Genomic DNA, 27,393 nt, shown 5'->3' on the forward strand with positions numbered 1-27,393 from the left:
TCTCTTTTGAAGTACATTTAAATGCAAACTTGAAATCTGTGAGATTCGCATGTGTTTGCTTTCGAAAGTGGTACATACCTGAAACATGCACGTGTATGCTACCCCTCAGCTATTATTACAAGAAATTGGGTCATCTATTCAGCAGAAATTAAAAGTAAATGTTTTCCTAATATGAATTCTGAGCTAGAGACAGATGAGCTTCCTCTTATACCCATAGAGATAGACAAAGCGTGAGACCCTATCTGTGTCAAAATAAAGCGACAAAACCCTTTCCATATTCATAAGAATTCTCAGCTAAAAGCTGAATCGACTGTACGATTCCGACTATATCATGAACATGTGTTTATGAATAAGTATCAAATAGTGATGAACCTGGTTTTCGCGAAAAGATGAGCGTAGCCTGCCCAACCTGTAGCACCCGTCACAACAAGGGATGTTTGAAGGTTTATGTCCCGATTTCTAGGAGTTTTCAATGTCCGTTTTAACGTCACATAGAGTTAACGTAAATACACAGCTAGCATCTTGAATTATTGATATTTGTTGAAAGTTCCTTTATTTATATGTACACATCATAATGTCAAACACCACTGACATATATTTGAACTTCTTGTTTATTAACCAAAGCAAACTAGCCTATGTGTATGGTTGGCATACAGTATCAGCTGAAGCATGGAGAGCATACCTTTGACGATATGACGAGGTTGAGAAGAGAGTTACTAGATAACACATTTGTTTTATTATTTTCAGGACCTTGCATCAATGGAGTGTCTCATGGCGATAGCCTTCACGGTGGCATCAGGTGCGTTTAATGCCTTTAAGCTTAAGATGATATAGACGTCATGAGCTTTTCCAAACGTTACCATGAATCTTTTGGTACATATTTAGTTTCAGAGCTGACCTCATAACATGTAGCCATCATCAGAGAATGATGATGTCAAAATCAAAATCGATGTTATGATATAACATCCAATCAACAGCTATAGCTTTGAATAAGATTTGTTGGTTTGTTGTTTAACGCCGCACTCAGCAAGATTCCAGCTATATGAAGGCGGTCTGCAAATAATCGAGTCTGGACCAGACAATCCAGTGATTAATATCATGAGCATCGATCCACGTAATTGGGATCGATGAGATGCATCAACCAAGTCAGCGAGCCTGACCACCCGATCCGGTTAGTCGCCTCTTACGACAAGCATAATCGCCTTTTACGGCAAGCATGGACATTTCATATTTAGATATGAATTAGATATGTGTATGTGTAAGTGCCATGCATCATTACTTTCCCAATCAACATGTGTATCAGTTTTAATGTTTTATGAGTTCATTATTCGACAGTTTGCTCTACAAGCGCACCATGTACCAACTGTGACAGTAACAACGTGACCTGTGTTGACGGTGTGTGTCCACCTCGCTGTGTCAATGTGTCGTCATCTGGAGAGTGTCTCCAGTGTCGGGACTCCAGGTTCTATGGTGAACAGTGTGAACATGACTGTCCAGACACCTGTCTCAACTCTCGCTGTCAGATGAACAACACCCGTGCTGTGTGTACAGAGGGATGTGTGGCCGGGAGGAAGGGAGATAACTGTGGCGTGAACTGTCCTAAAGCCTGTACACAGTGTGAACGTTATGGTGATGGTTGTACAGGACCGTGTCAGAATGCCCTGTATTACGGTCCAAACTGTAGAACACCTTGTTCCTCCAACTGTACAGATGGATGTAATAGGATCACGGGGGAGTGTGACAGCTGTAAGCCAGGTTACAAGTGTGATGTTACCTGTCCCCCTAACTGTAGAGATGGATGTGATAAAGACACGGGGGAGTGTGTCAGCTGCGTGTCGGGTTACAGAGGGAAGAACTGTAATGACACCTGTCCCCCAAACTGTAGCGATGGATGTGATAAGGAGATCGGAAAATGTGATGGTTGTAATCCAGGGAACAGTGGGAAGTACTGTAATATCTCCTGTCCTACCACCTGTAGGGAAGGATGTAATCAAGACGGCGGTTGCAACGAGACAGGTAAGTTGTACACATATTATTTTATTCATTTCAATCCCACGTTGGAATAAACACATCGAAAGTAGTTATGTTGTGAATTTGCTGGTGTCACAAAGAGAGGGGGTTGTGACAGTTGTGATACTAGAAATACGATAGGGATTATTTTGTGTTTCTCTGTCTTTACTTTGGAATACATATACTGATTGAAGAGGGCCATATCAACTTAAAGTCTACATGGACTAATCCGTTGGGATTCCGGGTTAGAATAGGTCCCCAGCAACATATGCTTGTTGTACGATGGACTGTACAGATGGATGTGAAAAAGACACAGGGGTATGTGGCAGATGGACAACACCCGTGTTGTGTGTACAGAGGGATGTGTGGCCGGCAAGAAGGGAGATAACTGTGGGGTGAACTGTCCTACAGCCTGTACACAGTGTGAACGTTATGGTGATGGTTGTACAGGACCGTGTCAGAATCCCCGGTATTACGGTCAACACTGTAGAACACCTTGTTCCTCCAGCTGTACAGATGGATGTAATAGGATCACGGGGGAGTGTGGCAGCTGTGAGCCAGGTTACATGGGGGACAAGTGTAATGTTACCTGTCCCCCCAACTGTGGAGATGGATGTGATAAAGACACGGGGGAGTGTGACAGCTTTGAGTAAGGTTACACAGGGGACAAGTGTAATGTTACCTGTCCCCCCAACTGTAGAGATGGATGTGATAAAGACACGGGGGAGTGTGACAGCTGTGTGCCAGGTTACACTGGGACATATTGTAATGTTACCTGTCCCCCCAACTCTGGAGATGGATGTGATAAAGACACGGGGGAGTGTATAAAGTTAGGTGAGCATTGTTATCATCTTTGAATGTAAAATGTTAGCCAGGTACATATACATGTACCAAAGACAAAGGTTAGCTACGTAATTGAGTATTTCAATATTTCAGATGTAAAAAAACGAGTACAGGGGCTAAAAGTTATCCCAGGTATTCACTCAACAACCTTTAGAGGTTTTTTTGTTATAATAATTTGAGACATTACTTCTCATTTGATAACGATGTAAAGTATTTGTAGTCAGCATTATGCATCTATGTATGTGCTATATTTTAAATGTCTATTTTTAGGAAACAACGTAGTTATTGCTGTTGTGATAATAGCAGGGATCCTGGGCCTTGTGGTTCTGAGTGTGACCATTCCGCTTGTGTGTAATCAAGTACAGAAGAGGTTTGTGTACATACCATATCAAATCTGTTTATGCAGCATTTGGTGTTATTACTTCAAAGCAACATTATGATACAACTATCCATGATATGAAAAAGTTGAGGTCCGCTCTTGTGTGAATGATTCTGAGATCGATAACATAATGTGAATGACACTTCCTGAACTTCCTGAACACGTTAACAATGTTACATTGATACCAGAGAAAAGAATTCTTCTAAACACAATGGGGGGCACGGGTGGTCTTGTCATCTTAGGCGCCGCGATTCGCTGTGCAGAGTTGCGTCCCTTGGGGCAGAAACCTATGATCGTTGGTTCGAATCCCGGTTCGCCCCGATTATGTTTCTAGGTTTGTCGGCACCATACCCATGCTCGTGGGTTTTACCGAAGTGGTAACCGCCTGAGACCTGCATCACTTCGGGGATTCCTCCCACATTAAGCTGACTAGAATACTGTTAAAAGCAATGTTAACACCATGAATGAAATAGTTTCAGGGAAATTGTCTAAGGAACGTGTAGTTAAATCAGGGAATGTGTATAATACCTGCTATTTTTTAGGGATTATGAATATTCCTTGCGAGAGTCAGACATTACAAATATTCCCGGATTTGACGTATTCCCAGTAACATTTGCCAGGAAGTTAACATAATGTTTTGAAAATAATGTCATGTCGACAGACCACATATTCTAAAAAATATAAAGGTTAGAGCACTAGGACCTGGAAACTATTTGTTGAAATTGTTTTTTAGAGTCCATGGCATGGATCAGACACCAGTGTCCGAGGGACCTAACCAATCTACACCATGGTAAACATTCACAAGATCCCTTGTACCTATAATGTTTATACAGCATTGTTTTCATTGCCGTATTTAAAAACAATTCAAGAACTTTATGCTCAAATTTATACCCTGAGCCTTTTACACATAAATCGCACTCTTTGGTGACTCGAGTTATGAAAATGCATATTCTGCGGCAAGTATGTAATACTTTTAGGACCACCTGTAGCTTATTTATCGATCACCTAAATATTACTTGCCCACCTTCATGTGCCTAGTTGGAGCAAACATATCACTCATCAAGATAAGAGCAATTTAATTTCTTTCTGTTTGCGTCGTAACTGCGTTTTAAGCTTAAGGCGACCCTGCTGCAGTTACCTGAATGTGTTGCCATTCCGCGCCGTCATGGTCAATGTAAGCCAAGACTCTACAACTCTCCCGATCAGCCAAGGCTCACATAAGTCAAGGAGCAATTTGAATCCATGAATCCAAACTGTCTCCGTATGCATTCATTTACCGGCCCTCGCACACAATAATTGACACAACACAAGGTTTAAGTTCACATACTTTTACTACTGCTTCAGTCCATCGCTCAAAATACAACTTCTAAACAAGACGGGATAGGATTGTTACAGAGTGGGAAAACGTACTGATGGCGGTGTGCCTCAGTCAACCCAAAAACCCGCACTACTCTGCTAGTGCTAAAGGTATCTTTTTAAGGTGATCGAGCCTGGCCTGTCTTTGTCACATGTCCTAAGTCGACCTCATTCGTTAGGCAACATACCAGTATCAACACGCGATTGTATGGTAATGGCAAATTACTGAGACTTGCTTTCTGGTGATTCACCATTTACTGATTCCCTTAATGACTTTATGAATTATATATCTTATTACTTCTGTATCTCCAAAGTCCTCCATATTATTATTTATCAACAAGCAACTACAGCAACGAAGCAGGCCCACACTAATGTGGTCGGTCCCTGTGTTTAATTAAATGACAACCACAATATCAAAACAATCACGATTGTAATTGGTAAGTGTCCTCTCTCTATCGATTCCCTTTTCTGCTTGCCTTAACTCTAGCTTTCTATCATAATGGCTCTTTACCCAACACCGTGATGAAGCTATCACGGCGGTAGTAATAATTTCCCTGTAACAATTTTCTAATGTCTTGGGGATGCGTTTTTTACCTACCACTTTTGCACGGAAAGCCAACAAATCACACGTACGTACAATGCAAAGAATAACATAAAATGTACTACTAAACCCATGTTTCACCGTTCATAAGTGGAAGAACTATCAGTCCTGATATACGTAAATATTTAGTTTATTTACGTACATATTTTCCATGTCATCATCACAGAAGACAACAATCGTTTGCCTTAGGCGCGAACATGGTGGATTCGAATCCCACTGGTGACACTTTGCGTGAATTTGTTTTATGATCAGGGGAAATTATTGGGGAAAATTAAATTCTGTCATTGCTAAGAGGTATTTAACTAAAAATTATATTAGTTAATGCACGGTGTCCGTTCCATTGCCATGGGTATGGTATGGTTTTTGGAGCAAATGCTTGAGGTATCATCTCGATTTAATGATGTGGGCGTTGTTCTATGTCTTGGTTCATCGAGTGCAAAAGTCAAGGCAATCATATGATAAGTATAGAAGATACACTGACCAAGATCTTTGTTTTGTTTACCTGTAAAATCAAACGTCTAGCTCTTTATGTTTATTATATAAGTTCAACAGAGTTTGTATAAATATTAAAGTAATTTCATTAATATCTGATCTAAATTATCACCATTATTCAAATGTATGGTGTGTCTTAAATAAATCGGTCAAAGTGATTTGCAGTAATTGAAATTGTTTTTTTACGGCAATAGTGATTTGTAAACTTGCTTCAGTTTTCAAATTACTGACAACATTTTCAGATCCACGGCAAGGGTTGTTGCTCCAGACATAGAACAGGACATATCCGAACATTCCTATGACAACATTGATAACACATTCTTTGATATGGAAGACAAAGTAGCTGATGCTGTACCTGTTGACGATCCCAACAACACACGTTCCCTACGCAGCTCGCATCCCATAGGAGCATCCGCTGAAGAGCCGCAGAGAGCCAACCACAAGGAATTCATCACTGCACCTGTGATGAAAGGAGGTGCAGAGCGCCTCTCCAATGAAACTATAGTTGTCTTCCTGCCAAAGCCAAGTGTTCATGTGCACTATATCAATACAACGCCCAGACCAGAAGACATTTTGCACGATTACAATTAGTTTAGCCAAGTGTGGATGTAATAGCGACTTACATCTGTGTTCTATGTTACTTTTAAATTGCCCATTTCAATGGGAAATCAGTGGATTGTAGGGCGGATAACTTTGAGGTACGATGTCAAGCAGTCAGACTACGGACAATTTGTGACCTCCAGATTCGCATTTAATCTGACGCTTATGCAACACAAAGGTGACCCTGGAATTCCCGTCTTGAAGAACCAATATACCTTGTAACCATAATGTCAATGTAGTTGTAAATAGTTTACGTAATAACATGTTATTAAAATCCTTAAATGTAGTTCGTTCCTAAGATGGGTAAATACTGCTGCCTCTCACGAATGTACATCATCTGAAATAAATGTTTAAAATAATCTTTGTAATTCCCTTCTGATTATGCCTTTGAAATTCATAATTGAACACTTAAGTTCGGTCGTCTGTTGACCGTTCAACGCCACATTCACAGATTTAACCTGACGATTTGCAAACACTTTGTATTTATCAGGATTTAGTCATTTGCGGTTATCTTTGATAGTGTTGAAATCCACCATCTTTTAACCAATGAAGCAGTATCAGCCTTGATCAGATCCCTTTTCCTGGAAGGATTAGACTGTTGCTTGATCAGAGCTACAGGCGAAGCTACAGCTTGCTACTCAATCAACTATATCTGCTCATATAATCCCCTGTGCTGAACTTACCAAACTGGCTTCTAGGGAATGAAAGAGTGGATAATAAAATCATGTCCCTTACGTTTCAGTGTGTTAACAATATAGCTCCAAAATATCTCTCAGATATGATTGAACTCCACAGTCAGGACACACCGCTTTGGTATTTAAAGGTGAGTTGAGGTGATATTTGGTTTAACGCCGCGTCCAAGATTATTGCGCTTATATAGCGACGTGCATGCACGTGTGTGTGTGGCTGCTTGTACTAGTCAGGACTGATGCCGATTTATAGTGCTAGATATATCATGCCGCAGTTTAACATGAATACCCCACTCAGACACAGTATACTGACTCCGAGCCGACCAGTCCTTGTTTTAGCCCTTTAATGCCGAGCGCCAGACAGGGTAACAACAAGTACCATCTTTTAACGTCTTTTGGTGTGACGCGGTCGGGGATCGAACCCCGGACCTTCCGCTTTCCGGGCGGACGCTCTACCACTAGACCACGGAGGCGGTCCTTTGGTATTTAAAAGCACCTGGATGTTCCAACATGGAAATTGAAAACGTTTGGTTTCTTGTCATTGGATGTGCAAGCTGCATTAAAATTGAACCCACTTCCGATGGAACTTCGAACGTCTCTAAATCTCGCGACGATCAAACAACGTCTGAAAACTCATCTGTATAAGCGTTATGCCTAAAACCAATATCATTGTCTTTCTGTTTGCTTGTTTGTTTATTTATTGTTTAACGCCGTACTCAGCAATATTACAGCTATATGACGGCGGTCTGTAAATAATCGAGTCTGGACCAGACAATCCAGTGATTGACATCATGAGCATCGATCCACGGAATTGGGATACGATGACATGTATCAACCAAGTCAGCGAGCCTGACAACCCGATCCCATTAGTCGCCTTCTACGACAAGCATAGTCGCCTTTTACGGCAAGCATGGGTTGCTGAAGACCTATTCTACCCCGGATCTTCACGGGTCGTCTTTCTGTTTGTACACGCTCTGAGCATATCAGTCTTGTGTGGAGCCAAGCGCTACACAAGTGTCCTTATAATTATTATTTACAGATTAAAATAAAAAAAGAGCAGCAAAAAGGGTTTGGTTGATCCTGGCACAGTCAGGTTGGTTAGGCTTATCATCAGCTCAGGGCCCTTGCCCCCTCTACATGCACCCCCTCTACTTCTCCCAGGAAGCGCTGCCTAGTCAAACCCACCCAGAACTTTTCGGAGAATGTGAAGACTCCCCAACACTGCAGCCTTCTGCATTACCCAGATTGTCAGAAGGGCTGTATTCCTGGCAGCAAATCAGGGTACTTTCCCAATGTCAGTCACCAAACCTAAGGCACCGAGAACAATGGGGAGTCGGACAACTTGGTACTTGGGATGCAAGCGTGACATTCCGAAAGGACCTCCTATTTGCCATGTTTTTCCTGAATTTTGTCAATCACATTAGTGTCAAAAGGGACAGTAAACTCAATGATATAAATGATTTTATTGGATTTATCCAAAAGGACAAGACCATGGATGGACCTCTGTGTCAAAACCACAACCACAACCACGACGGTAATACAATTAACGAGCAACACCATCATGTCGCCTTAGATACTGTGTCTGTGCCAAAGCTGGCATCCACTGACAATGTGTTGGACAGTCTCATTAAATTCATTGAATTATCCACATTTCATATTATTGTTATTATTATTACATGAAAGTGATTAAATATGTCATGGTATGCATGGCGTCGTCGAAGCAGTGTGATTTACAAATTATTAATGCACAAGATGATCATAGATTCTTTCCAATGCCCGCTAATATAACTGGAAGCTTCCAGTAGAATTGATCCGGAATACAGGATTAGGTTAAGTCCGAAAGTCTTCTGTGTGCACTTGCTTGTTATACCCAGTCTGCATGGCCAACTTCCCGAAATGTGTAAGAGTACACATAAACTGACTGGAAAACTGTGATTAGACGGAGATTATATGGAAACTTTAGAAAACTGCACCAGCAACAACCTCCCGGCAGGTAGTTTCGCTTATGCTTTTTGTGGCGGTAGTTCATGGGACTAGTTCAAAAACATATAAACACATCTGAAATGTGTATTCTCAAAAAAGGAAATACGGCATGTTGTATGTATATTCCCCGTGTGTATTGATGCTATGCTCTTCTTCCGTATTTACTTATGGACTTTCTGTGCGCGCGTAATAACAATACGAATATACTTGGTCATCATTACAGAACGCATCCATCATCTAGCCAATCATTCTAAAACAGAATCATTGTACATGTGTTTGAGTATTTCGACGATCTAATGGTTTCATGACAATGATAACTATGATGCTATTCTGTGAACAGTATTTTTCTCCATCAATTCATTATATAAGCAAGTGAGTGAGTGAGTTGGGTTTAATGCCGCTTCAAACAGTATTACAGTTATATCACGGCGTGTCAGCTTAATATGGGAGGAAAGCCCGAAGTGATGCAGGTCTCAGACGTCTACTACTTCGGTGAAACCCACGAGCACGGGTATGGTGCTGACAAACCATCGAACCCACAATCATAGGTTTCTGGCGTGCCCAAGGGACGCAACTCTGCACAGCTAATCGTGGCGCCTTAGACGACTTGGCCACCCGTGTCCCCATATAAGCAATTGTCAACGAATCACTATCAAATAGTGATGATACCAGGTGTTCGCGAAAAGGGGGAGAATGTCCCCTCCCTGCGGTGGCACCAACTCATAATATATAAAGAACGAGATAAAGATACAGAAGGCCGTGTTATCTTTCTAACATGTAATATAATATACCTACACATGGTTCTTATACCTTTTTGTCCTACCCCAACATGTAATAAAATTCAATTTGGTGTAAACGTTGAATTGGCATAACAGAGAAATATCGGGTAAAACACGCACTTTACTTGATATACTTCCTGGTAAGTTTGCATTGTGTACAAAACTGATCTGTGACCTTGCACACTGCCGATACAGACCTGGGTCAAGGGCACTGAGGGGAAATATTCCCTCCTCACAGTTCGCTCAGGAGAGCGATGCAACGATATTAGACCAAGCTGCAAGGTAAGATAGCAGTGAAATAGTTGTTCAAAGCATATTAATATCCGTCATTTCTTTATTGATAATTCGATAATCTGATTTACCTTTTTTTTCATTTTATATACTACAATAATTAACGTCGACCGTCTCTACATGCATATATGTTTGACAGTCACTTTTTTCTGTTATGAAACTCTGTATTTCAACAGTGACCCAACTCGTGGGTGACCATGGCGACCCTAGCTGTGACGATCACACTGGTCATCTTGATATCAGGTACCTATTTGCAATTTATAGAAATAGTATATATCAGTGAAATAAGCTTTGGTCTTGGATTTTTGTCATTTTCGCTCACTAAAATGTATGTAAACATAGGTAAAGGAGAATGTATTTCCCTGTATCAGTTAGAAACAGGTAACATTAACTGCAAAGGGGAATATGTTTTTGAAAAGTCATCGGTGGCTGATTTGATGTTGGTTACCCGCAAGTCACTCTTATCATTTCACCAGCAGACATTTCAGCTGAACCCGTGAAGATTCCGGGGTAGAATAGGTCTTCAATAACCCATGCTTGCCGTAAAAAGCGACTATGCTTGTCGTAAAAAGCGACTAACGGGATCGGGTGGTCAGGCTCGCTGACTTGGTTGATGCATGTCATCGGTCCCAATTGCGTTGATCCCAATTGCGTTGATCGATGCTCATGATATTAATCACTGGATTGTCTGGTCCAGACTCGATTATTTACAGACCGCCGTCATATAGCTGTAATATTGCTGAGTGTGGCGTTAAACAACCAACCAACCAACATTTCAGCTGAAAGCGTTCTTAATAAATTACACAATGTCGGACTGACTGTACCCATTGATGTGACAGTGATAAGCAGCTGGAATAAAATTTCTCGAAAGATGTGAAATTTTTTTATTTTCTTAATTAGCACTTTTTTCGTCACAGTGCCAACACTTGCACCTTCCAGTGGTCTCTGTACCGACTGTGAGGACAATAAAAGAATATGTGTTGGAGGAGTGTGTGCGCTACGGTGCGTCAATCTGACGTCATCTGGACAGTGTCTCCAGTGTCGGGACTCCAGGTTCTATGGTAGACAGTGTGAACATGACTGTCCAGACACCTGTCTCAACTCTCGCTGTCAGCTTGACAACAGCCTGGTTATGTGTACAGAGGGATGTGTGGTCGGGAAGAAGGGAGACAACTGTGGGGCGGACTGTGATGCAGCATGCACACAGTGTGAACGTTATGGTGATGGTTGTACAGGACCGTGTCAGAATCCACGGTATTACGGTCCACTCTGTAGAACACCTTGTCCCCCAAGCTGTAGCGATGGATGTGATAAAGATAGGGGGAAATGTGGTACCTGTATAACAGGTTACCTGGGAACGTACTGTAATGTTACCTGCTCTTCCCAATCTTGTATAACATGCGACAAAGATACAGAAAAGTGTACACAATGTGATGAGAGCCACATTGAGTGTAACGATGGAGTATGTCAGGGAGAAGCCTGCCACTCAGGTAAGGGCAGAGGATGTTTGTAAAATATAATTCAAATGAAAGCCTTTGGTTTATACTTATCTCAGCATTATCTTCCTTCTTGTTGACCAGACACCCCGACCCGGGAAGATTCCGGGGTAGAATAGGTCTTCAGGTGACTATGCTTGTCGTAAAAGGCGACGAACGGGATCGGGTGGTCAGGCTCGCTGACTTGGTTGATGAATGTCATCAATCCCAATTGCGTGGATCGATGTTCATGATATCAATCACTGGATTGTCTGGTCCAGACTCGACTATTTACAGACCGCCGTCATATAGCTGGAATATTGCTGAGTTCGGCGTAAAACAACAAAAAAACAACAACAACCAGACACCCGTACATGAGATATAAAGTTGTTCACCTGGCGGCAATTATTTAATCGGGTCTAAATGTAGGCGTTCTACCGCTGTTTATTTCACTCATCATACATGTTTGAAATAATCACAATATCAAGATAGTTGCTTTATGATAAGGTCTCTGACATAAACACTGCAGTTTAAGCTGCCCTATGATTAGCTCGATTGACTTCACATTATCATCCAAATCAGTTTGAAAACATTTTAAGATCTGTTTCGACTTAAATGGACGTAAAGTAACACTTCTGCAGATATCCGTTTCATTGAAACTATTATGTGCAGTTAGACACACTTATGAATAAAAACGAACTGTAGTTTATCGAACGTTTCAGATGCCACCACAGCCTTACCAGAGAAACCCGATGGTTTGACCACTGTCCACATCTTAATGATTGTTTGCTCCGTCCTGTCAACACTTCTGTTGGTCGGGGCTCTGCAGGCTGTTAAGAAGAAATGTAAAAAACGAAGAAGGTAAAAGAGTGATTTGAGGTTTCTACAAGAATACAGATTACACATTTACCGGAAAAATGCGGAGGATTTTACAATGTTACTATGCTGGTAAATGGTGAACTCTATAAGCTTCAGTGGTTGTTTCATTGATATGCAGGTCCCACCAGGATGCTATTACAGACTCTTCTACCCAAGCTGAAGGCAGTGGATCAAGTACGTATTTGGCGCATAAATACTGGGAGATCAACGACCAGGACGTGGGCCCTGGTATGGAACAGGCTTTGTTGACCAACAGACGCAAACAGAGCGTGGCATTCGTCAAAGAATCTGTATATGAACAGACGAGCAAAGAGAACAGGGTGAAGGAAGAGATCGATGTTGTGCCGGATGTTAAACCCAAAGTTGATGATACTGTAATCGCGAAGGTTGATGTTGCTCCGGTAGATGCGGTAGACTGTAACAAATCAGAATGGCATCCCGAGCATATCTATGAACCTGTGTCAGGCTCCAAGTTGGAAGGTGCTGAAGGACAATCACACACAGTCACACACGAGGATAGGCAGATGAGCAGTGAGTCTCTGCAGTTGTTGGAATTAATCGCTGCATCTGCTAATGCAGATGTGAGATATCTAACAACACGGAGCTCTGAGGACTCACATGATGACATTAGTGATGAGTGAGGAAACAACGCTATAATATGTGATGTGTCCATACTATCCAGTGTTGTGATTATGCATAGGTGGATGAGATACCAGTGTCATACCTGTTACAGCTATGAGAAACATATGTGCGTGTGGTGTGGATACGAAAGCACTACGTACTCTCTATTAGAATTGCTTCATCTTGTTGTGGGATATCCAGTGTCAAATGTTGTGTTATAGCTCTATACAGATGGTTGTAAATATGTAAACTACATCCGTTATTTTTTGTATGTACATATCATGTTGCAAGGCATTTAAAATTTAACAATAATGAGTACATGCTCCAAACACAGCGGTAGTTAGTAATATGTGAGCCATATTGCAAGTATCAGCATATTTATATGTCAAGCAAAGTAATATAGAGACGATTATTATCTCAGTATCGTCCTGTTAATGCAGAGCACCCTTTGTCGAATCATTGTTTCTACATGTGTATATCGCTGTCTTGATATCATTGAACAAGGAGTTCAACAAATAAAATGTTTAATTCAAAGAACATTACGTTTTTCTTTAATGTATAAGATATTGTCAAACGAATGGGTCAGCGTGTCGTAATCTAGTCAGCATTCAAGGTTCAACCGGATATTAATCCCGGAAATTAACTGCTGAGTGTGAACTTTGTTCTTTATAAACATATTTTTCTGTCTGTTATAAGGGAAACGTGACATTCGGTGCGTTCTGTATTCAAAAATCAATATCTAAACGGAGGAGAAAGTGAATATTAAACATATAAATTTAGCTCAGGATCCTGAAAGTCTATTGTAAGGCAAGGCGGTAATTCATCATATTTCAGGCAATGTTGACAAAACAATTATACACATGGTGGGCATACCACAAAGTAGTATTATGTTTTGATGCACAGAAAGCATGACTTCGAGCAGGCCTTAAGTATATTGCTTTACCACTTAACAATACACAATAACGAATTCATCGTGGTGACATCACGATACCGTTATACAGATAGAAAAAGCCTAACCAACGCAGCTATTTACACGATCAAGTAGTTTTGCCATATGAAAATATAGCACAGTTGTGTAGTTGATCACTCCTCTGTAAGGGAGGTAGAGACATGACATGAGTGAAACTTCCTGTTACACTGCACCTGGTACAAAGTGTTATACTAACGCGGGAGATGTTCACGAAACAACATGTTTCGAAACATAACGTATACCTATTCAGATTATCATTGTCTATAATTGAGAGTCACTTAACATTGCCAAGCTAATGTTTGTGCCTTTTCACTAGTCTGTGTATGTAGAATATGCCACTGGCGTAGGATAGTTATTAATATAGCAAAATATGTTTTCTTCGCTTTCTTGTTCAGAGTTCACAAAATGTTAATTATGTGAGGACATGAAAATCAAAGCGGAATTACTGGAGGAAGATCCAACGATTATCTAAATGATAATGGAAAGAAATCGACAAGCAAAACTCGTTCATAAATCTTCCCACAAGTATGTACAAAGTGGTAGTAGAGATAGTATTAGTTATTGCTTCCACAGAAGGAGAGCTACCGGTAGGGCAGAGCATGGTTCCCTTTCCGCGGGCGCCAGGTGTCATCGCTGATACTCACTGGTCCATTCATATAATTTTCACCGTTTTGCGCCCAATGAAGTCCGTTTCGACCCGTGAAGATTCCGGGGTAGAATAGGTCTTCAGTAACCCATGCTTGCCGTAAAAGGTAACTATGCTTGTCGTAAAAGGCGGCTAACGGAATCGGGTGGTCAGGCTCGCTGGCTTGGTTGTTGCATGTCATCGATCCCAAATGCGTGGATCGATGCTCATGATATTAATCACTGGATGTTCTGGTTCAGACTCGATTATTTATAGACCGCCGTCATATAGCTGGAATATTGCTGCGTGAGGAGTTAAACAACAACCCAACCAACCAACGAAGTCCGTTTCGTTGGATGGTCAAAATGGTTCTGGCGTTGACGTTTTATATTTAATTAGTTGAACATACCATTATTTTTTACAAATTTCATTGTTATCACGAGTCCGGAAACGGAGCGTATAAAAACACCTGGGTACTTTCTGAAATAATACACGTCACCTGTGAGTACATTAATAATTGATAAACGCACCGTGTTTCAAGTAGCCTAATTGATTCGACGCTACATGCCCCTGATAAACCGTTCACTGGCCATTTTGTGGTGATATGGACCTGAGACGTTCTGATCAGGGTTGTTTATTTGATGCCAAACAGTGACCAGGTGGTACTGTGTGTTTGAAACAGTTGTGTGAGTCACTGAGGTTGGCTGTTTTCACCACAATGTCTGCATTATTCACTTTTATAAAATCTGTTGATGGTACCGTCCCCGATAGGCGTGCGGAGGAGGTTTCCCCTAAAATATTGATGACCCATAACTTTTTGTGTTTAAAATATTTGAATTCAGAATATTTTACTCATACGTTTCTTCGACGACATAAGTTACATTATTTTTTCTCTTTTCAAGACTAAATGCAGGAGATGGTTCTACCTTGGTTCGCTTGATTTTATGGTGAATATTATATCAATGCTCCCTGGTGAGTGATAAATACAGAATCTCACCCGTGTGTCTTTTGGTGTTAAATATGTCGATACAAGTTTAAAGCTTGACGAGGCGTTTTATCTTTTATGGACGAGTATTGATATATATGATATCAAAAGAGACATTCTATTTATCATCTAAACATATTCTTCCACCTTATACACTTACTAAACAGTAATAACAAGTGTCTCGGGTTTATATCAGTCGAAAGTAGATTAGTGATGTCATTTGATTTCGACGTCATGGTAACAGATGAATGTCACAATAGTCTACCAAGCATTGTGAAGAAATTTCATCGAAGTGATATCTCCTGTGGAAGCCTGTTTTGGATGATGAAATGTAAAATATACACATAGATTTATCATATTCAGTTACATGTTCATTTGCCAAACCATTTGAAATAGATCAGTTCAAACTGGATTAGGACCTCGAGATAGGAACGTGCCTTATTTAGCTTTTTTATTGAATTTTGTAAATTCATAAACATGTTTGTAGTTATCAATTTGTTTAACATTGCAGCCCCGTGGGATACATAATGCCCTGGTAATCTTAGTGCAACGGATATCCCAAACCTATGTTAGAGTAAAGTTGTAGGATTATTTCACTCTGTTAAAGGGGCACAGGACATCCTCACACTGTTTCGTTTCAGGGAAGTTGGAAATTGTGTGAATCATGAAGGTAAATTGTATTTTTGAGTCTAATATATTGTTAATGATAATTCTATCAAATTTCGTATACCTACAAATGTACATCTATTTCTATCATGTTGAATGTGTCTTGAATATTGTCTTCCGCATGCATGTTGTTAATGGTAGTTGGGTTTTTTCATCAGAGGTACATCAGTGCAGTTAATCGTTTTAGCTTGCAAATGTATTTAAACAGCACAACCAGTATCACAGCCACCTTATTATTCACGGACATGTCCTCATGAAACTGAATCATATTTCATGAGAAAATAATAAATATTCCCGCAAATAATGTGTTAGTTATTTAATGTTTGATGGCATTCAGTGCATATCACTGTAGGCCATTAGCAAAAATATTTCCGTTTTTCCCGTGCACCTAACACAACACCGGTTTCACTTAACATATTGATTGAGTTGGGTTTAACATAATGTTGAACAGTATTAAAATTTTACCTCGCACATCTACCCTCAGTGCAGTCTTATGTACTTGATTGTGGATACGTTTTGAAAATAACAATCATGATAGTGACTCTTGTCTGCCCGATCGAGTCTAAATGTAAACTTCAGTTCTAAAACGCTTCGCTAAAGAGCAAAGGCGACGACCGTGCTCTATCCTTTGACAAAGTACGTTTTTTATTACGTGAAAATAGGATGACGTCATCAAGCTGTTAATTTACTTCCAATTGTAATTTAGTATCCTTTTGGTGATATAGCTCTGTCACTCATGTCAATCAAGATGGCGCATTCACATCAATTATCGATCGGTGAAATATTTTCTTTGACGAAAAATATTGAATTGAATATTATTCCATGGGAAGACACATATAGTGCATGCTGTACACACTACTGTTCTGCACACACTACTGCGCTGTACACACTACTGTTCTGTACACACTACTGTTCTGTACACACAACTGCGCTGTACACACTACTGTTCTGTACACACTACTGTTCTGTACACACTACTGTTCTGTACACACAACTGTGCTGTACACACTACTGCGCTGTACACACAACTGCGCTGTACACACTACTCTGCTGTACACACTACTGTTCTGTACACACTACTGTTCTGTACACACTACTGTTCTGTACACACAACTGTGCTGTACACACTACTGCGCTGTACACACAACTGCGCTGTACACACAACCGCGCTGTACACACAACTGTGCTGTACACACTACTGTGCTGTACACACAACTGTGCTGTACACACAACTGCGCTGTACACACTACTGTTCTGTACACACTACTGTTCTGTACACACTACTGCGCTGTACACACAACTGCGCTGTACACACTACTGTGCTGTACACACTACTGCGCTGTACACACAACTGCGCTGTACACACTACTGCGCTGTACACACAACTGCGCTGTACACACAACTGCGCTGTACACACTACTGTTCTGTACACACTACTGTTCTGTACACACTACTGTTCTGTACACACTACTGTTCTGTACACACAACTGTGCTGTACACACTACTGCGCTGTACACACAACTGCGCTGTACACACAACTGCGCTGTACACACTACTGTGCTGTACACACAACTGTGCTGTACACACAACTGCGCTGTACACACTACTGTTCTGTTACACTACTGTTCTGTACACACAACTGTGCTGTACACACTACTGCGCTGTACACACAACTGCGCTGTACACACTACTGCGCTGTACACACAACTGCGCTGTACACACAACTGCGCTGTACACACTACTGTTCTGTACACACTACTGTTCTGTACACACTACTGTTCTGTACACACAACTGCGCTGTACACACTACTGTTCTGTACACACTACTGTGCTGTACACACTACTGTGCTGTACACACAACTGTGCTGTGCTCACTACCACATCAGCCACAAGCGGGCGTTGGTGCCCTATTAATTATATCTGTCTTTGGGCATAGGAATAAGCAATCCTGTTGCTCAGCATAGGGCATTTAGCAGTACACTACTCTCAAACAAGTTGCTCTTCCTCCACCATGTTCAGGACCGCCTCCGTGGTCTAGTGGTAGAGTGTCCGCCCGGAGAGCAGAAGATCCGGGGTTCGATCCCCGACCGCGTCATACCAAAAGACGTTAAAAGATGGTACTTGTCGTTACCCTGTCTGGCGCTCGGCATTAAGGGGCTAAAGGAAGGACTGGTCGGCTCGGAGTCATTTTACTGTGTCTGAGTGGGGTGTTCATGTTAAACTGCGGCATGGTATCTCAGTGAGCTAGCACTATAAATCGGCATCAGTCCGGACTAGTACAAGCAGCCACACAAACACACACACGTACATGCACGTCGCTATATACGTGCAATAATCTTGGACGCGATGTTAAACCCCATTTCACCTCACCTCCACCATGTTCGTCCTACGGCGACGCCATATCACGCCCCTGACCGTAGATTCACGTCAGGTGCAACTGCTGGTTACAGTATCCTGTAGAGCAACGCAATCGGCTTTCAACATTTCATGGCTTGCATGCGCAGTTGCTGCAGTCTGCTCACATTAGTGATGGAGGCATAATTTGCGACTTCTACGACAGAAACACCACACCTCACAATAATCAGCGCAGATTTCATCTGTGTTTACACGTGTTAACTCAGTCTTACAATACACTTGTGGAATGTCTTGAAACACGTGATTAAACTGAACGAAATATAAATCCTACTTACTGTTTTGATATATTATTTAGTCTCGCAACGTAAGGGAGCGGGCACAGGTACAGTCTATGTGCATGTGTGTTCAGACACATATCTCAAATCTAGCTGTGAGATTGGCGACACCAATGTTGTTCAGAGAGATGTGTGGCCAGCATTTGTTTTTGTCGCCAGCTATATGACGGTGGTCTGTAAATAATCGAATCTAGACCAGACAAGCCAGTGATTGACATCATGAGCATCGATCCACTCAATGTCGATACGATGACTGAAAATAAGTGATGACACCAGGTGAAGCAGCGAAAAGAGTAGCATGCCCTGCCCTACCGGTAGCACCCGCCATTCATACAATTTGCATAAAAAAGTAAGTATCTATTGCCTGACGCAGTGCAGCAGTACTCCTTCCATGCGACGTCAGCCTGTAAACAAAAAGACGATCACGTGATCGATGAACCAGAAAACCCAGTGACATGAGAGTTCTATTACTGATTATGTTGAAAACGTTGAGAAATATATTCATTTTGCAACACAGTGGGGCGCATTTTATACGACAATGTGAGCGTCGTGGTAATGCGTGTTTAGACAAGTGTTTCAATCCTCGTTACTGCGCAACACTGTATTCGAAACGGTGTCCAGGAAGGTGTAGAGATGGCTGCGACAAAGACACTTAATGAGTTTGACAGATGCATGAAAGGTTAGATAGGGAGGTACTGCAATTGCTCTTGATATTAACACCACGCATGCCACCTTTGGATGAACTTTGTGATGAACACTGGCAACTTTCCCTGACTGCATAGATGGGAATAAATGAAAGGATTACTGTCACCAGACATGTCCATTCAATTGTACTACATGTTTCAATAATAGAAATAAGCGATTAGACCCTGTCTAAGTAACGCCTATTATGTAAATATAAGCGACAAACCCTTCCATAATCACGATGATGAACATTCATTTAGATTAACGGAAACAATAGGTATCCAAGGACAGATGATACAACATCATGTAAAAACTGACCCAAATTGTGACAACTTTAAGATTTGTATGCATGGTCACAAAACGTCACGCCCAAACATAATCTGTATTGCTTTATTAACAGTTGCAGATGGCAATAGGCACTTGAAACTATGTTCGATTCCCGACATGAAGCCCATTTCTGGTGTCCCCCGCCGTGATATTGCTGGAACATTGCTAAAAACGGCGTAAGACCATACTCACTCACTCACTCACTCACTCACTCACTCACTCACTCACTCTCTCACTCACTCACTCACCCCCTTTTCATGAACGACGTAAACATACTCGTTCAATAGAGGTGAGTTCATGTATCATTTCAGTATCATAGGCTTTTGATTATTCTTGAATTTAGTGACGCAATGTGGTGCAGTTACACATATATGTGTGCACGAAAATGCATACATACACCACTCACTGACGTGTGATATATACTGACTTATATAATAGAGGGTAATATACAATATAATATAAGCGACATATTCATAAGAAGTCTCTGCCTAAAGCAGATAGCTATAAATAACATGCCTATTCAAATTATGCATACATGTGATAGTAGTGTGATCCATACGTCAATCGAAACTAGTATTGTATAATAATGTGCTACTGAAAAAAGGGAGTGACTGCATCCTTGTCTTTCATAATTCAGTACATTCAACGCTTGAGGACGCTCGCAACAGAGAGACCCGTCAGATTTACTGGTAAGAGTATTACTTTATATGATGTGATGATAATTTGCGAGTACATAACATACTATAAGTCCATTATGTAGCATAGATTTATCTATTTACTGATCAACTGATTCTAGCACACTGAACACATTAAACACACATTGTAACATATTACACTTTTCGCGAACACCTGGCGTCATCACTGATTTTCCCCCCACTATTTGCCTTTTACGCCAAATGAAGTCTGTTTCAGCAGATAATCGAGACTGGTTATTCTCTGGCGTTGACGTTTTGTATATATTGAATAGGCACGGGACAGTTTTGTGAGGCCTTAACTTGATGTACCAGATTTGTTTCTCTTTGTTCTTTTAGAAAAGAGTATGATGCTCCTAACAGACTCTGTACGTGGAGTTGTTACGCCTGTGACACTGGTACTTCTGGTATCAACAATAGCAGGTTTGTGTTCTTATTTATTGGGAGATAAATCCTAAAGTATCAGCTGTGATGCAGCACATTACATATATTAACTATACATAATACTTGTCCTACCATCTTAGTGCACCTCAATATCCTGCACGCAGCTCTTATGAACAGATTAGAAACTATCTGAAAGATTTTAAGGTTAGCTGAAGTATACTATTGTCCAAAAGAAAGTATACCAAGAGTTTGAAAGACTATGAAAGAAAAACGAAAGCTTGTAGAAAGTCAATATGCATATGTTTTAACATAATGTGTAAAACTGCTCATGTTATCCAAACAAAACCATTACGACTGACTGAGACACAAGCACATATAAGGGTACATAATGACAAGTTTCACTCTTCCATTCCTCTATGAATGTTTCACATACAGAAAAGGTGAATACTGAACTATCATAGTATTGAAGATGTTTAACTTGTTAATTATATTCAGTACAATACGCTGTTTCGTTCCTAATCGACAGTTTCCCATTCAGGCACACCTTGTAGCAACTGTGACGGTAACAACGTGGCCTGTGTTGACAGTGTGTGTCTACCTCGCTGTGTCAATGTGACGTCATCTGGAGAGTGTCTCCAGTGTCTAGACTCCAGGTTCTATGGTAAACAGTGTGAACATGACTGTCCAGACACCTGTCTCAACTCTCGCTGTCAGATGGACAACAGCCGTGTTGTGTGTACAGAGGGATGTGTTGCCGGCAAGAAGGGAGATAACTGCGGTGTGAACTGTCCTACAGCCTGTACACAGTGTGAACGTTATGGTGATGGTTGTACAGCACCGTGTCAGAATCCTCGGTATTACGGTCAACACTGTAGAACACCTTGTTCCTCCAGCTGTACAGATGGATGTAATAGGATCACGGGGGAGTGTGACATCTGTGAGCCAGGTTACATGGGGGACAAGTGTAATGTTTCCTGTCCTCCAACCTGTAGAGATGGATGTGATAAAGACACGGGGGAGTGTGGCAGCTGTGAGCCAGGTTACATGGGGGACAAGTGTAATGTTTCCTGTCCTCCAACCTGTAGAGATGGATGTGATAAAGACACGGGGGAGTGTGACAGCTGTGAGCCAGGTTACATGGGGGACAAGTGTAATGTTTCCTGTCCTCCAACCTGTAGAGATGGATGTGATAAAGACACGGGGGAGTGTGACAGCTGTGAGCCAGGTTATATAGGGAAGTACTGTGGCAGCTGTGAGCCAGGTTACACAGGGGACAAGTGTAATGTTACCTGTCCCCCCAACTGTAGAGATGGATGTGATAAAGACACGGGGGAGTGTGGCAGCTGTGAGCCAGGTTACTCAGGGGACAGGTGTGATGTTACCTGTTCCCCCAACTGTACAGATGGATGTGATAAAGACTCGGGGGAGTGTGACAGCTGCGTGTCGGGTTACAGAGGGAAGAACTGTAATGGTGCCTGTCCCTTCAGCTGTAGAGGTGGATGTGATAAGGAGACCGGAAAGTGTGAGGGTTGTAATCCCGGAAACAGTGGGGAGTATTGTAATATCTCCTGTCCTATCACCTGTAGGGAAAGATGTCATCAAGACGGTGGGTGCATCGTGACCGGTAAGTTCCATAATTATTTTATTCATTGCAATCCCACATTGGAATAACCACATTGAAAGTAGTTATATTATGCACTTGCTAGTGCCACAAACAGAGGGGATTGTGACAGTTGTGATACTAGAAATACGATAGGGATTATTTGTGTTACTCTGTCTTTACCTTGGAATACGGAAACTGATTGAAGAGGGCCATGTCAACATAAAGTCTACATGGACTAATCCGTTGGGATTCCGGGATAGAATAGGTCTCCAGCAACATATGCTTATTGTACGATTGACTGTACAGATGCATGTGATGACGACACAGGGGGGCATGACAGGTGGACAACACCCGTGTTGTGTGTACAGAGGGATGTGTGGCCGACAAGAAGGGAGATAACTGTGGTGCGCACTGTCCTACAGCCTGTACACAGTGTGAACGTTGTGGTGATGGTTGTACAGGACCATATCAGAACACCCGAACTTATGGTCCACTCTGTGAACTCCAGTTGCGCGGATGTATGTCATAGTGTCATCGGAGAGCGTCACCCCTGTATGCCAGGTTACACTAGGAACAAATGTTATGTTACCTGCCACCCACACCCAAAAATGTAGAGATGGATGTGATAAAGTCATGGGGGAGTATATAAAGTGATGCATGACCAAGCATTTTCCTTCTGTTAATCTTCTGTGGTAATGATAACAATGTTTAATCATGACGTCGCTTTGACAATTCAGTATCATTTTCCAATACACTATGTACTCAGTAGAGTTGCCTACAATTTCGTGTTTCAAATTTCTAAATGGCATCGAAGAACCAAACGCAATCACTCATTTCAAACACCAAGCAACGAAATAATGCCTCGTCTGGTGTTTATCGGTATATTGATTGCCCTGAAATGACGAATAACAGACAGTGATTCGTCGACCAGTGGGATGGATATGTCTATATGTCAAATATAAATCCGGATGACTATTGTTGACATTGAACTATTCTAATAGCAGGCTAACTTGAATTCTTTGTAAGGTAGGCTAGGGAGGGCCTTCTGATTTTAATCTGACATAACGTTAATTCAGCAGGTTGTATTTTGGACAAGAAAGAAAGATAAAGTATGTAATATATTTTTGACGCGGTTAAGGGCTATTCCATAACGGGATCAATATTACCCCTGAATAGGTCATTTATGATTGAACAGAATCGATATTTTTATCGCTTCGTCCCTTATGAGGGAGGCAGTGTTTACTCTTGTGTTCTCAAACCATGTTCTCTTATGCGTTTTGTCATTTATTGCCGTACATTATTCCGGTGCCCATCGTTCTATTTTAGTTTTGATATCCTGCTGTTCGTGTTATACTGAAGCAATTTGATTGAGCTCTGTTGAGATTGTTGTTGAGACTTTTAATGGACAAGGAAGAATTAACAGTTTTGACCATGAGTAATTTTAAAGGTCCAATTCAAAATAACAGGGTATATACTGACTGTATAAAATGTCAACACGATATCATAGTGTAAGTCCTGTTTAGTATATACCATAACGAGTTGGACAGTACGACATCTGACATTGCCTTCATGTGATAGAGAACGGAGTATGGATACCCCTTTGGATTTTGTATGAGCTTGTTAGAAGCGCATTGCTTGTCTGTATTATGATAAATTGAGTTCTGATCTATATTTTGTTATTTACAGGAGGACAAATTTCCCCTTTCCAAATAACCACTGGAATCCTGGCGATGATTGTCATTTTGGTGATGGGGATATTGATCCTGCAACGATTATCAAAACGTGTGGAAAGGTGAGAAGATTACTTCACAAGCAATGACAAATAGGGGCTACAGAAAACTACTGTGTCATGTCACTGGTACCAAATCGCAAACGCATTTCATCATTGTATGACTTGGTGATGTGATAATTGTCTTTAAAAGGCATGTCCTCATTCTTTTCAACACATCTGACAACATTTCAAGACTTTAATTATAATAGTTATGCTAATTATGTTTATTAGATAAGGCATATATCTGGTGGGCCAAAATTGCTCTTATGATGCCTAATCCTTTTTTCAGCATCTACTTACACAGTGATATAACTGTTTTGCAGACGTGCCTCCTCAACGTCGCCTCCTCCGGAAGGTCGGACACAGCCGGGCCCAGCTGGTGATTCAGGGGATCTCCACGACAATAATGGAGGGACACAGCCAGGGCCTACAAGCAGCTCGGGGGATCTCCTCGACAGGGATGATTGGACAACAAAATACTGGGTAATCCATGACAGAGATGTTAATTCCACATCATCCTGCTCACAGACTCACAACGAAGTAATACAACTACGAAGAAAGAATTATGAAATTAGTAAACCATTATCAGTTGATAAACAACCGAACGTTCATGGACGCGCAAGGACAACCAAGAGACACCTGTCCGAATCACCAGTTGACACAACATCATCGTTGTCCTTGTTGGGTGCAACGTCACATGTCAAAGGTGACGGTTTAAGATCAAAGTCAGCCCATGATATACGTGGCATCACTATATCGCCAGAAGTCAAGGAATTGATAAAGAAAACTGATTCGATCATATTCATTGAGCAAAACTGCGACTTGTCAAGAGTGAGTGCCACTTATCTTAGTCCAACAGCTGACACATGTCATCATCACACAAGTGAGTGAGGGAACAACAATTAAAGCCACAGTCAGCAATATGTCATCTATATCACGATGTCTGTAAATAAACGAGCATTGACTACGCACACCAGTGACTGAAGGCATGAGCAACAATCGCCGCCATCGGTAACGATGCCTCGCAATCAATCAAATTTAAAAGAGCCTGACCACCTGATCCCTATTTTGTCGCCTCGTATGGGGTGCTTAGGATCTATTCCTTCACGGAATCCAAACATGATTCCAGGATCTCTAAGTATAAGGGGCGGTCGGGTAGCCTAGTGGTTAAAGCGTTCGCTCGTCACGCCGAAGACCCGGGTTCGATTCCCGACATGGGTACAATGTGTGAAGCCCATTTCTGGTGTCCCCCGCCGTGATATTGCTGGAATATTGCTAAAAGCGGCGTAAAACCATACTCACTCACTCACTCTAAGTATAAATGTAAATACCATTTTGTTATATCAATCATACGAGTCTTTCCCAGTCAAGATCTTCATATAAAAAATCGATATGAAATTAATTGAAATAGTCTGAAATAGTCACGATAACGCTATATTTCACGACCTTGTATATATAAGTCACTGTGACCTCCATCGCAATATATTTGTGTTTTATCATAGTTATGTTTTTGGGTTGCTAAATGATTTATTTTGACAATCAACTACTCATTCTGTATTTTACAAAAAATGCCTAAAATGAATATGGGATTAGCAACTGAACTAATTGAATTGAATGCATTGTCTTAAGCCATGCACTTTAATATATGACCTGTTTCTGCGTTTAATATTCTCCCCAATGTACAAATGTCTTATAAAAACCCTTTGTATTACTTCGTGTCTGAACCTGTGTTCAATGTATTTCCGATCCCGGGTGACATTGATTCAAAACGTCCATGGGCATATGTGCATCACGTCTAAACACACCTGCTTGCACATGCAGGACATGTCGTGGTTATTGATCTGAACAATCTTTGGATTTGAGTAGGGGGGTAAAGGAATGCAACTTGAGAATTACTCAAACTGGAGCATTAATAATAATAATAATGATGATGATGATGATGATGATGATAATAATAATAATAATAATAATAATAATGATAATAATAATAATAATAGGCGGCTATTTATATTGCGCACCCATGGGTATGCTCAAAGTTGGATCACTGTGCACAGTATTCAACCCAAGCTGTCTGTTAGGCGCCAGAAGGTTAACAACCACATTGCCATCTCATCCTACCGGGTACCCATTCACTGCTGGGTGAGCAAGCCAAGCTGCCGAAACGCGGTCACCCATGAAAGGACTCTCCGCGACCGACGTTTCTTAACACCTGATTTGTGACCTGTGCGCCGTGCACAGGACCACGTGCCACCATTCAATTTTATACAAACACTTAAGATGTTTGTCCCAGGATACATCTACACCTGAACTGCCAAATCCTGACTTGAACCGTCACGTTCAGCATCGTTTAAACATAGCATAGTAAAACATTGAATTCATCCATGATGTACATGGTTTATATTTCACATGACTGCTATTAGACTAACATTTAGTCTCTGAAATCTTATATTACACAGTGTCCTTCTTGACTCTAAAAATATAAAAAAATTCCCTATGCTGATTTCAGAATGTGGAATAGAGCTAGCTTGAGTTGGCTAGACTTGCTTTTGTATGCATTTCTAGATTATTTAAAAAAAATAAAAAAAATATATTCCACGGTCATGGTGCAGGACTAGACTGCTATATGTGAAGTCGTTACCACGGACCGTTGATATCGAAGCACATTCCACATTGAATTATTACATACATATCGCGTTATTATTTATGAAGGACAGACAGGCCGCAGTGTGGATATTTCCGGTTTGAGTTCACTTATTCATTGAGGAAATAAATACCGTTACTGTGTAGGAATACATTTGTCTTTGAAAAACACGCACATATTTATATCTCGTTAAGAGTAACAGTAAAGCGACAAGTGCTCCGTTTATTGGATACTGTAAAACAGGAATTTAATGCGACATGAAAACAATGCGAGCTCTTGATTTTAGACATAAATGCGCATTTTAAAAATGAGAGTGCCCATACCCTTTCCTAAAAAAATATGCGCTGGATTTATGTT

The 27,393-nt window shown here is 41.1% G+C and overlaps 2 protein-coding genes across 2 annotated transcripts in view; both read left to right on the plus strand.

The window, feature by feature from the left end:
- Window positions 1-839: 839 nt before the first annotated feature.
- The window catches only part of LOC124153042, a 33,803-nt gene continuing 7,249 nt past the window's right edge, over window positions 840-27,393 (plus strand). The window contains exons 1-12 of the mRNA XM_048399317.1: window positions 840-873; window positions 1,336-2,016; window positions 3,124-3,223; window positions 5,924-6,271; window positions 10,205-10,266; window positions 10,941-11,513; window positions 12,221-12,359; window positions 12,496-13,016; window positions 21,560-22,153; window positions 22,283-22,645; window positions 24,311-24,416; window positions 24,719-24,878. Coding sequence (XP_048255274.1) covers window positions 840-873; window positions 1,336-2,016; window positions 3,124-3,223; window positions 5,924-6,271; window positions 10,205-10,266; window positions 10,941-11,513; window positions 12,221-12,359; window positions 12,496-13,016; window positions 21,560-22,153; window positions 22,283-22,645; window positions 24,311-24,416; window positions 24,719-24,878 — 3,681 coding nt within the window. The remainder of the gene's footprint in view (window positions 874-1,335; window positions 2,017-3,123; window positions 3,224-5,923; window positions 6,272-10,204; window positions 10,267-10,940; window positions 11,514-12,220; window positions 12,360-12,495; window positions 13,017-21,559; window positions 22,154-22,282; window positions 22,646-24,310; window positions 24,417-24,718; window positions 24,879-27,393) is intronic.
- LOC124153046 lies at window positions 24,317-25,493 on the plus strand. Its single transcript, XM_046526156.2, has 2 exons — window positions 24,317-24,416; window positions 24,719-25,493. Exons 1-2 carry the CDS (start codon window positions 24,355-24,357, stop codon window positions 25,284-25,286), a joined length of 630 nt encoding a protein of 209 aa, XP_046382112.2. The 5' UTR covers window positions 24,317-24,354; the 3' UTR covers window positions 25,287-25,493.

Source organism: Haliotis rufescens, unplaced genomic scaffold, assembly GCF_023055435.1.
Source record: "Haliotis rufescens isolate VD_foot unplaced genomic scaffold, xgHalRufe1.0.p SCAF_2, whole genome shotgun sequence".
Lineage (NCBI taxonomy): Eukaryota > Metazoa > Mollusca > Gastropoda > Lepetellida > Haliotidae > Haliotis > Haliotis rufescens.

Bases quoted from the DNA above. Each gene is read 5' to 3' on its own strand.
- LOC124153046 (XM_046526156.2), top strand. From the start codon at position 24,355: ATGATTGTCATTTTGGTGATGGGGATATTGATCCTGCAACGATTATCA. The intron at 24,417-24,718 runs GTGAGAAGATTA...ACTGTTTTGCAG, and splicing joins TTATCAAAACGTGTGGAAAG to ACGTGCCTCCTCAACGTCGC.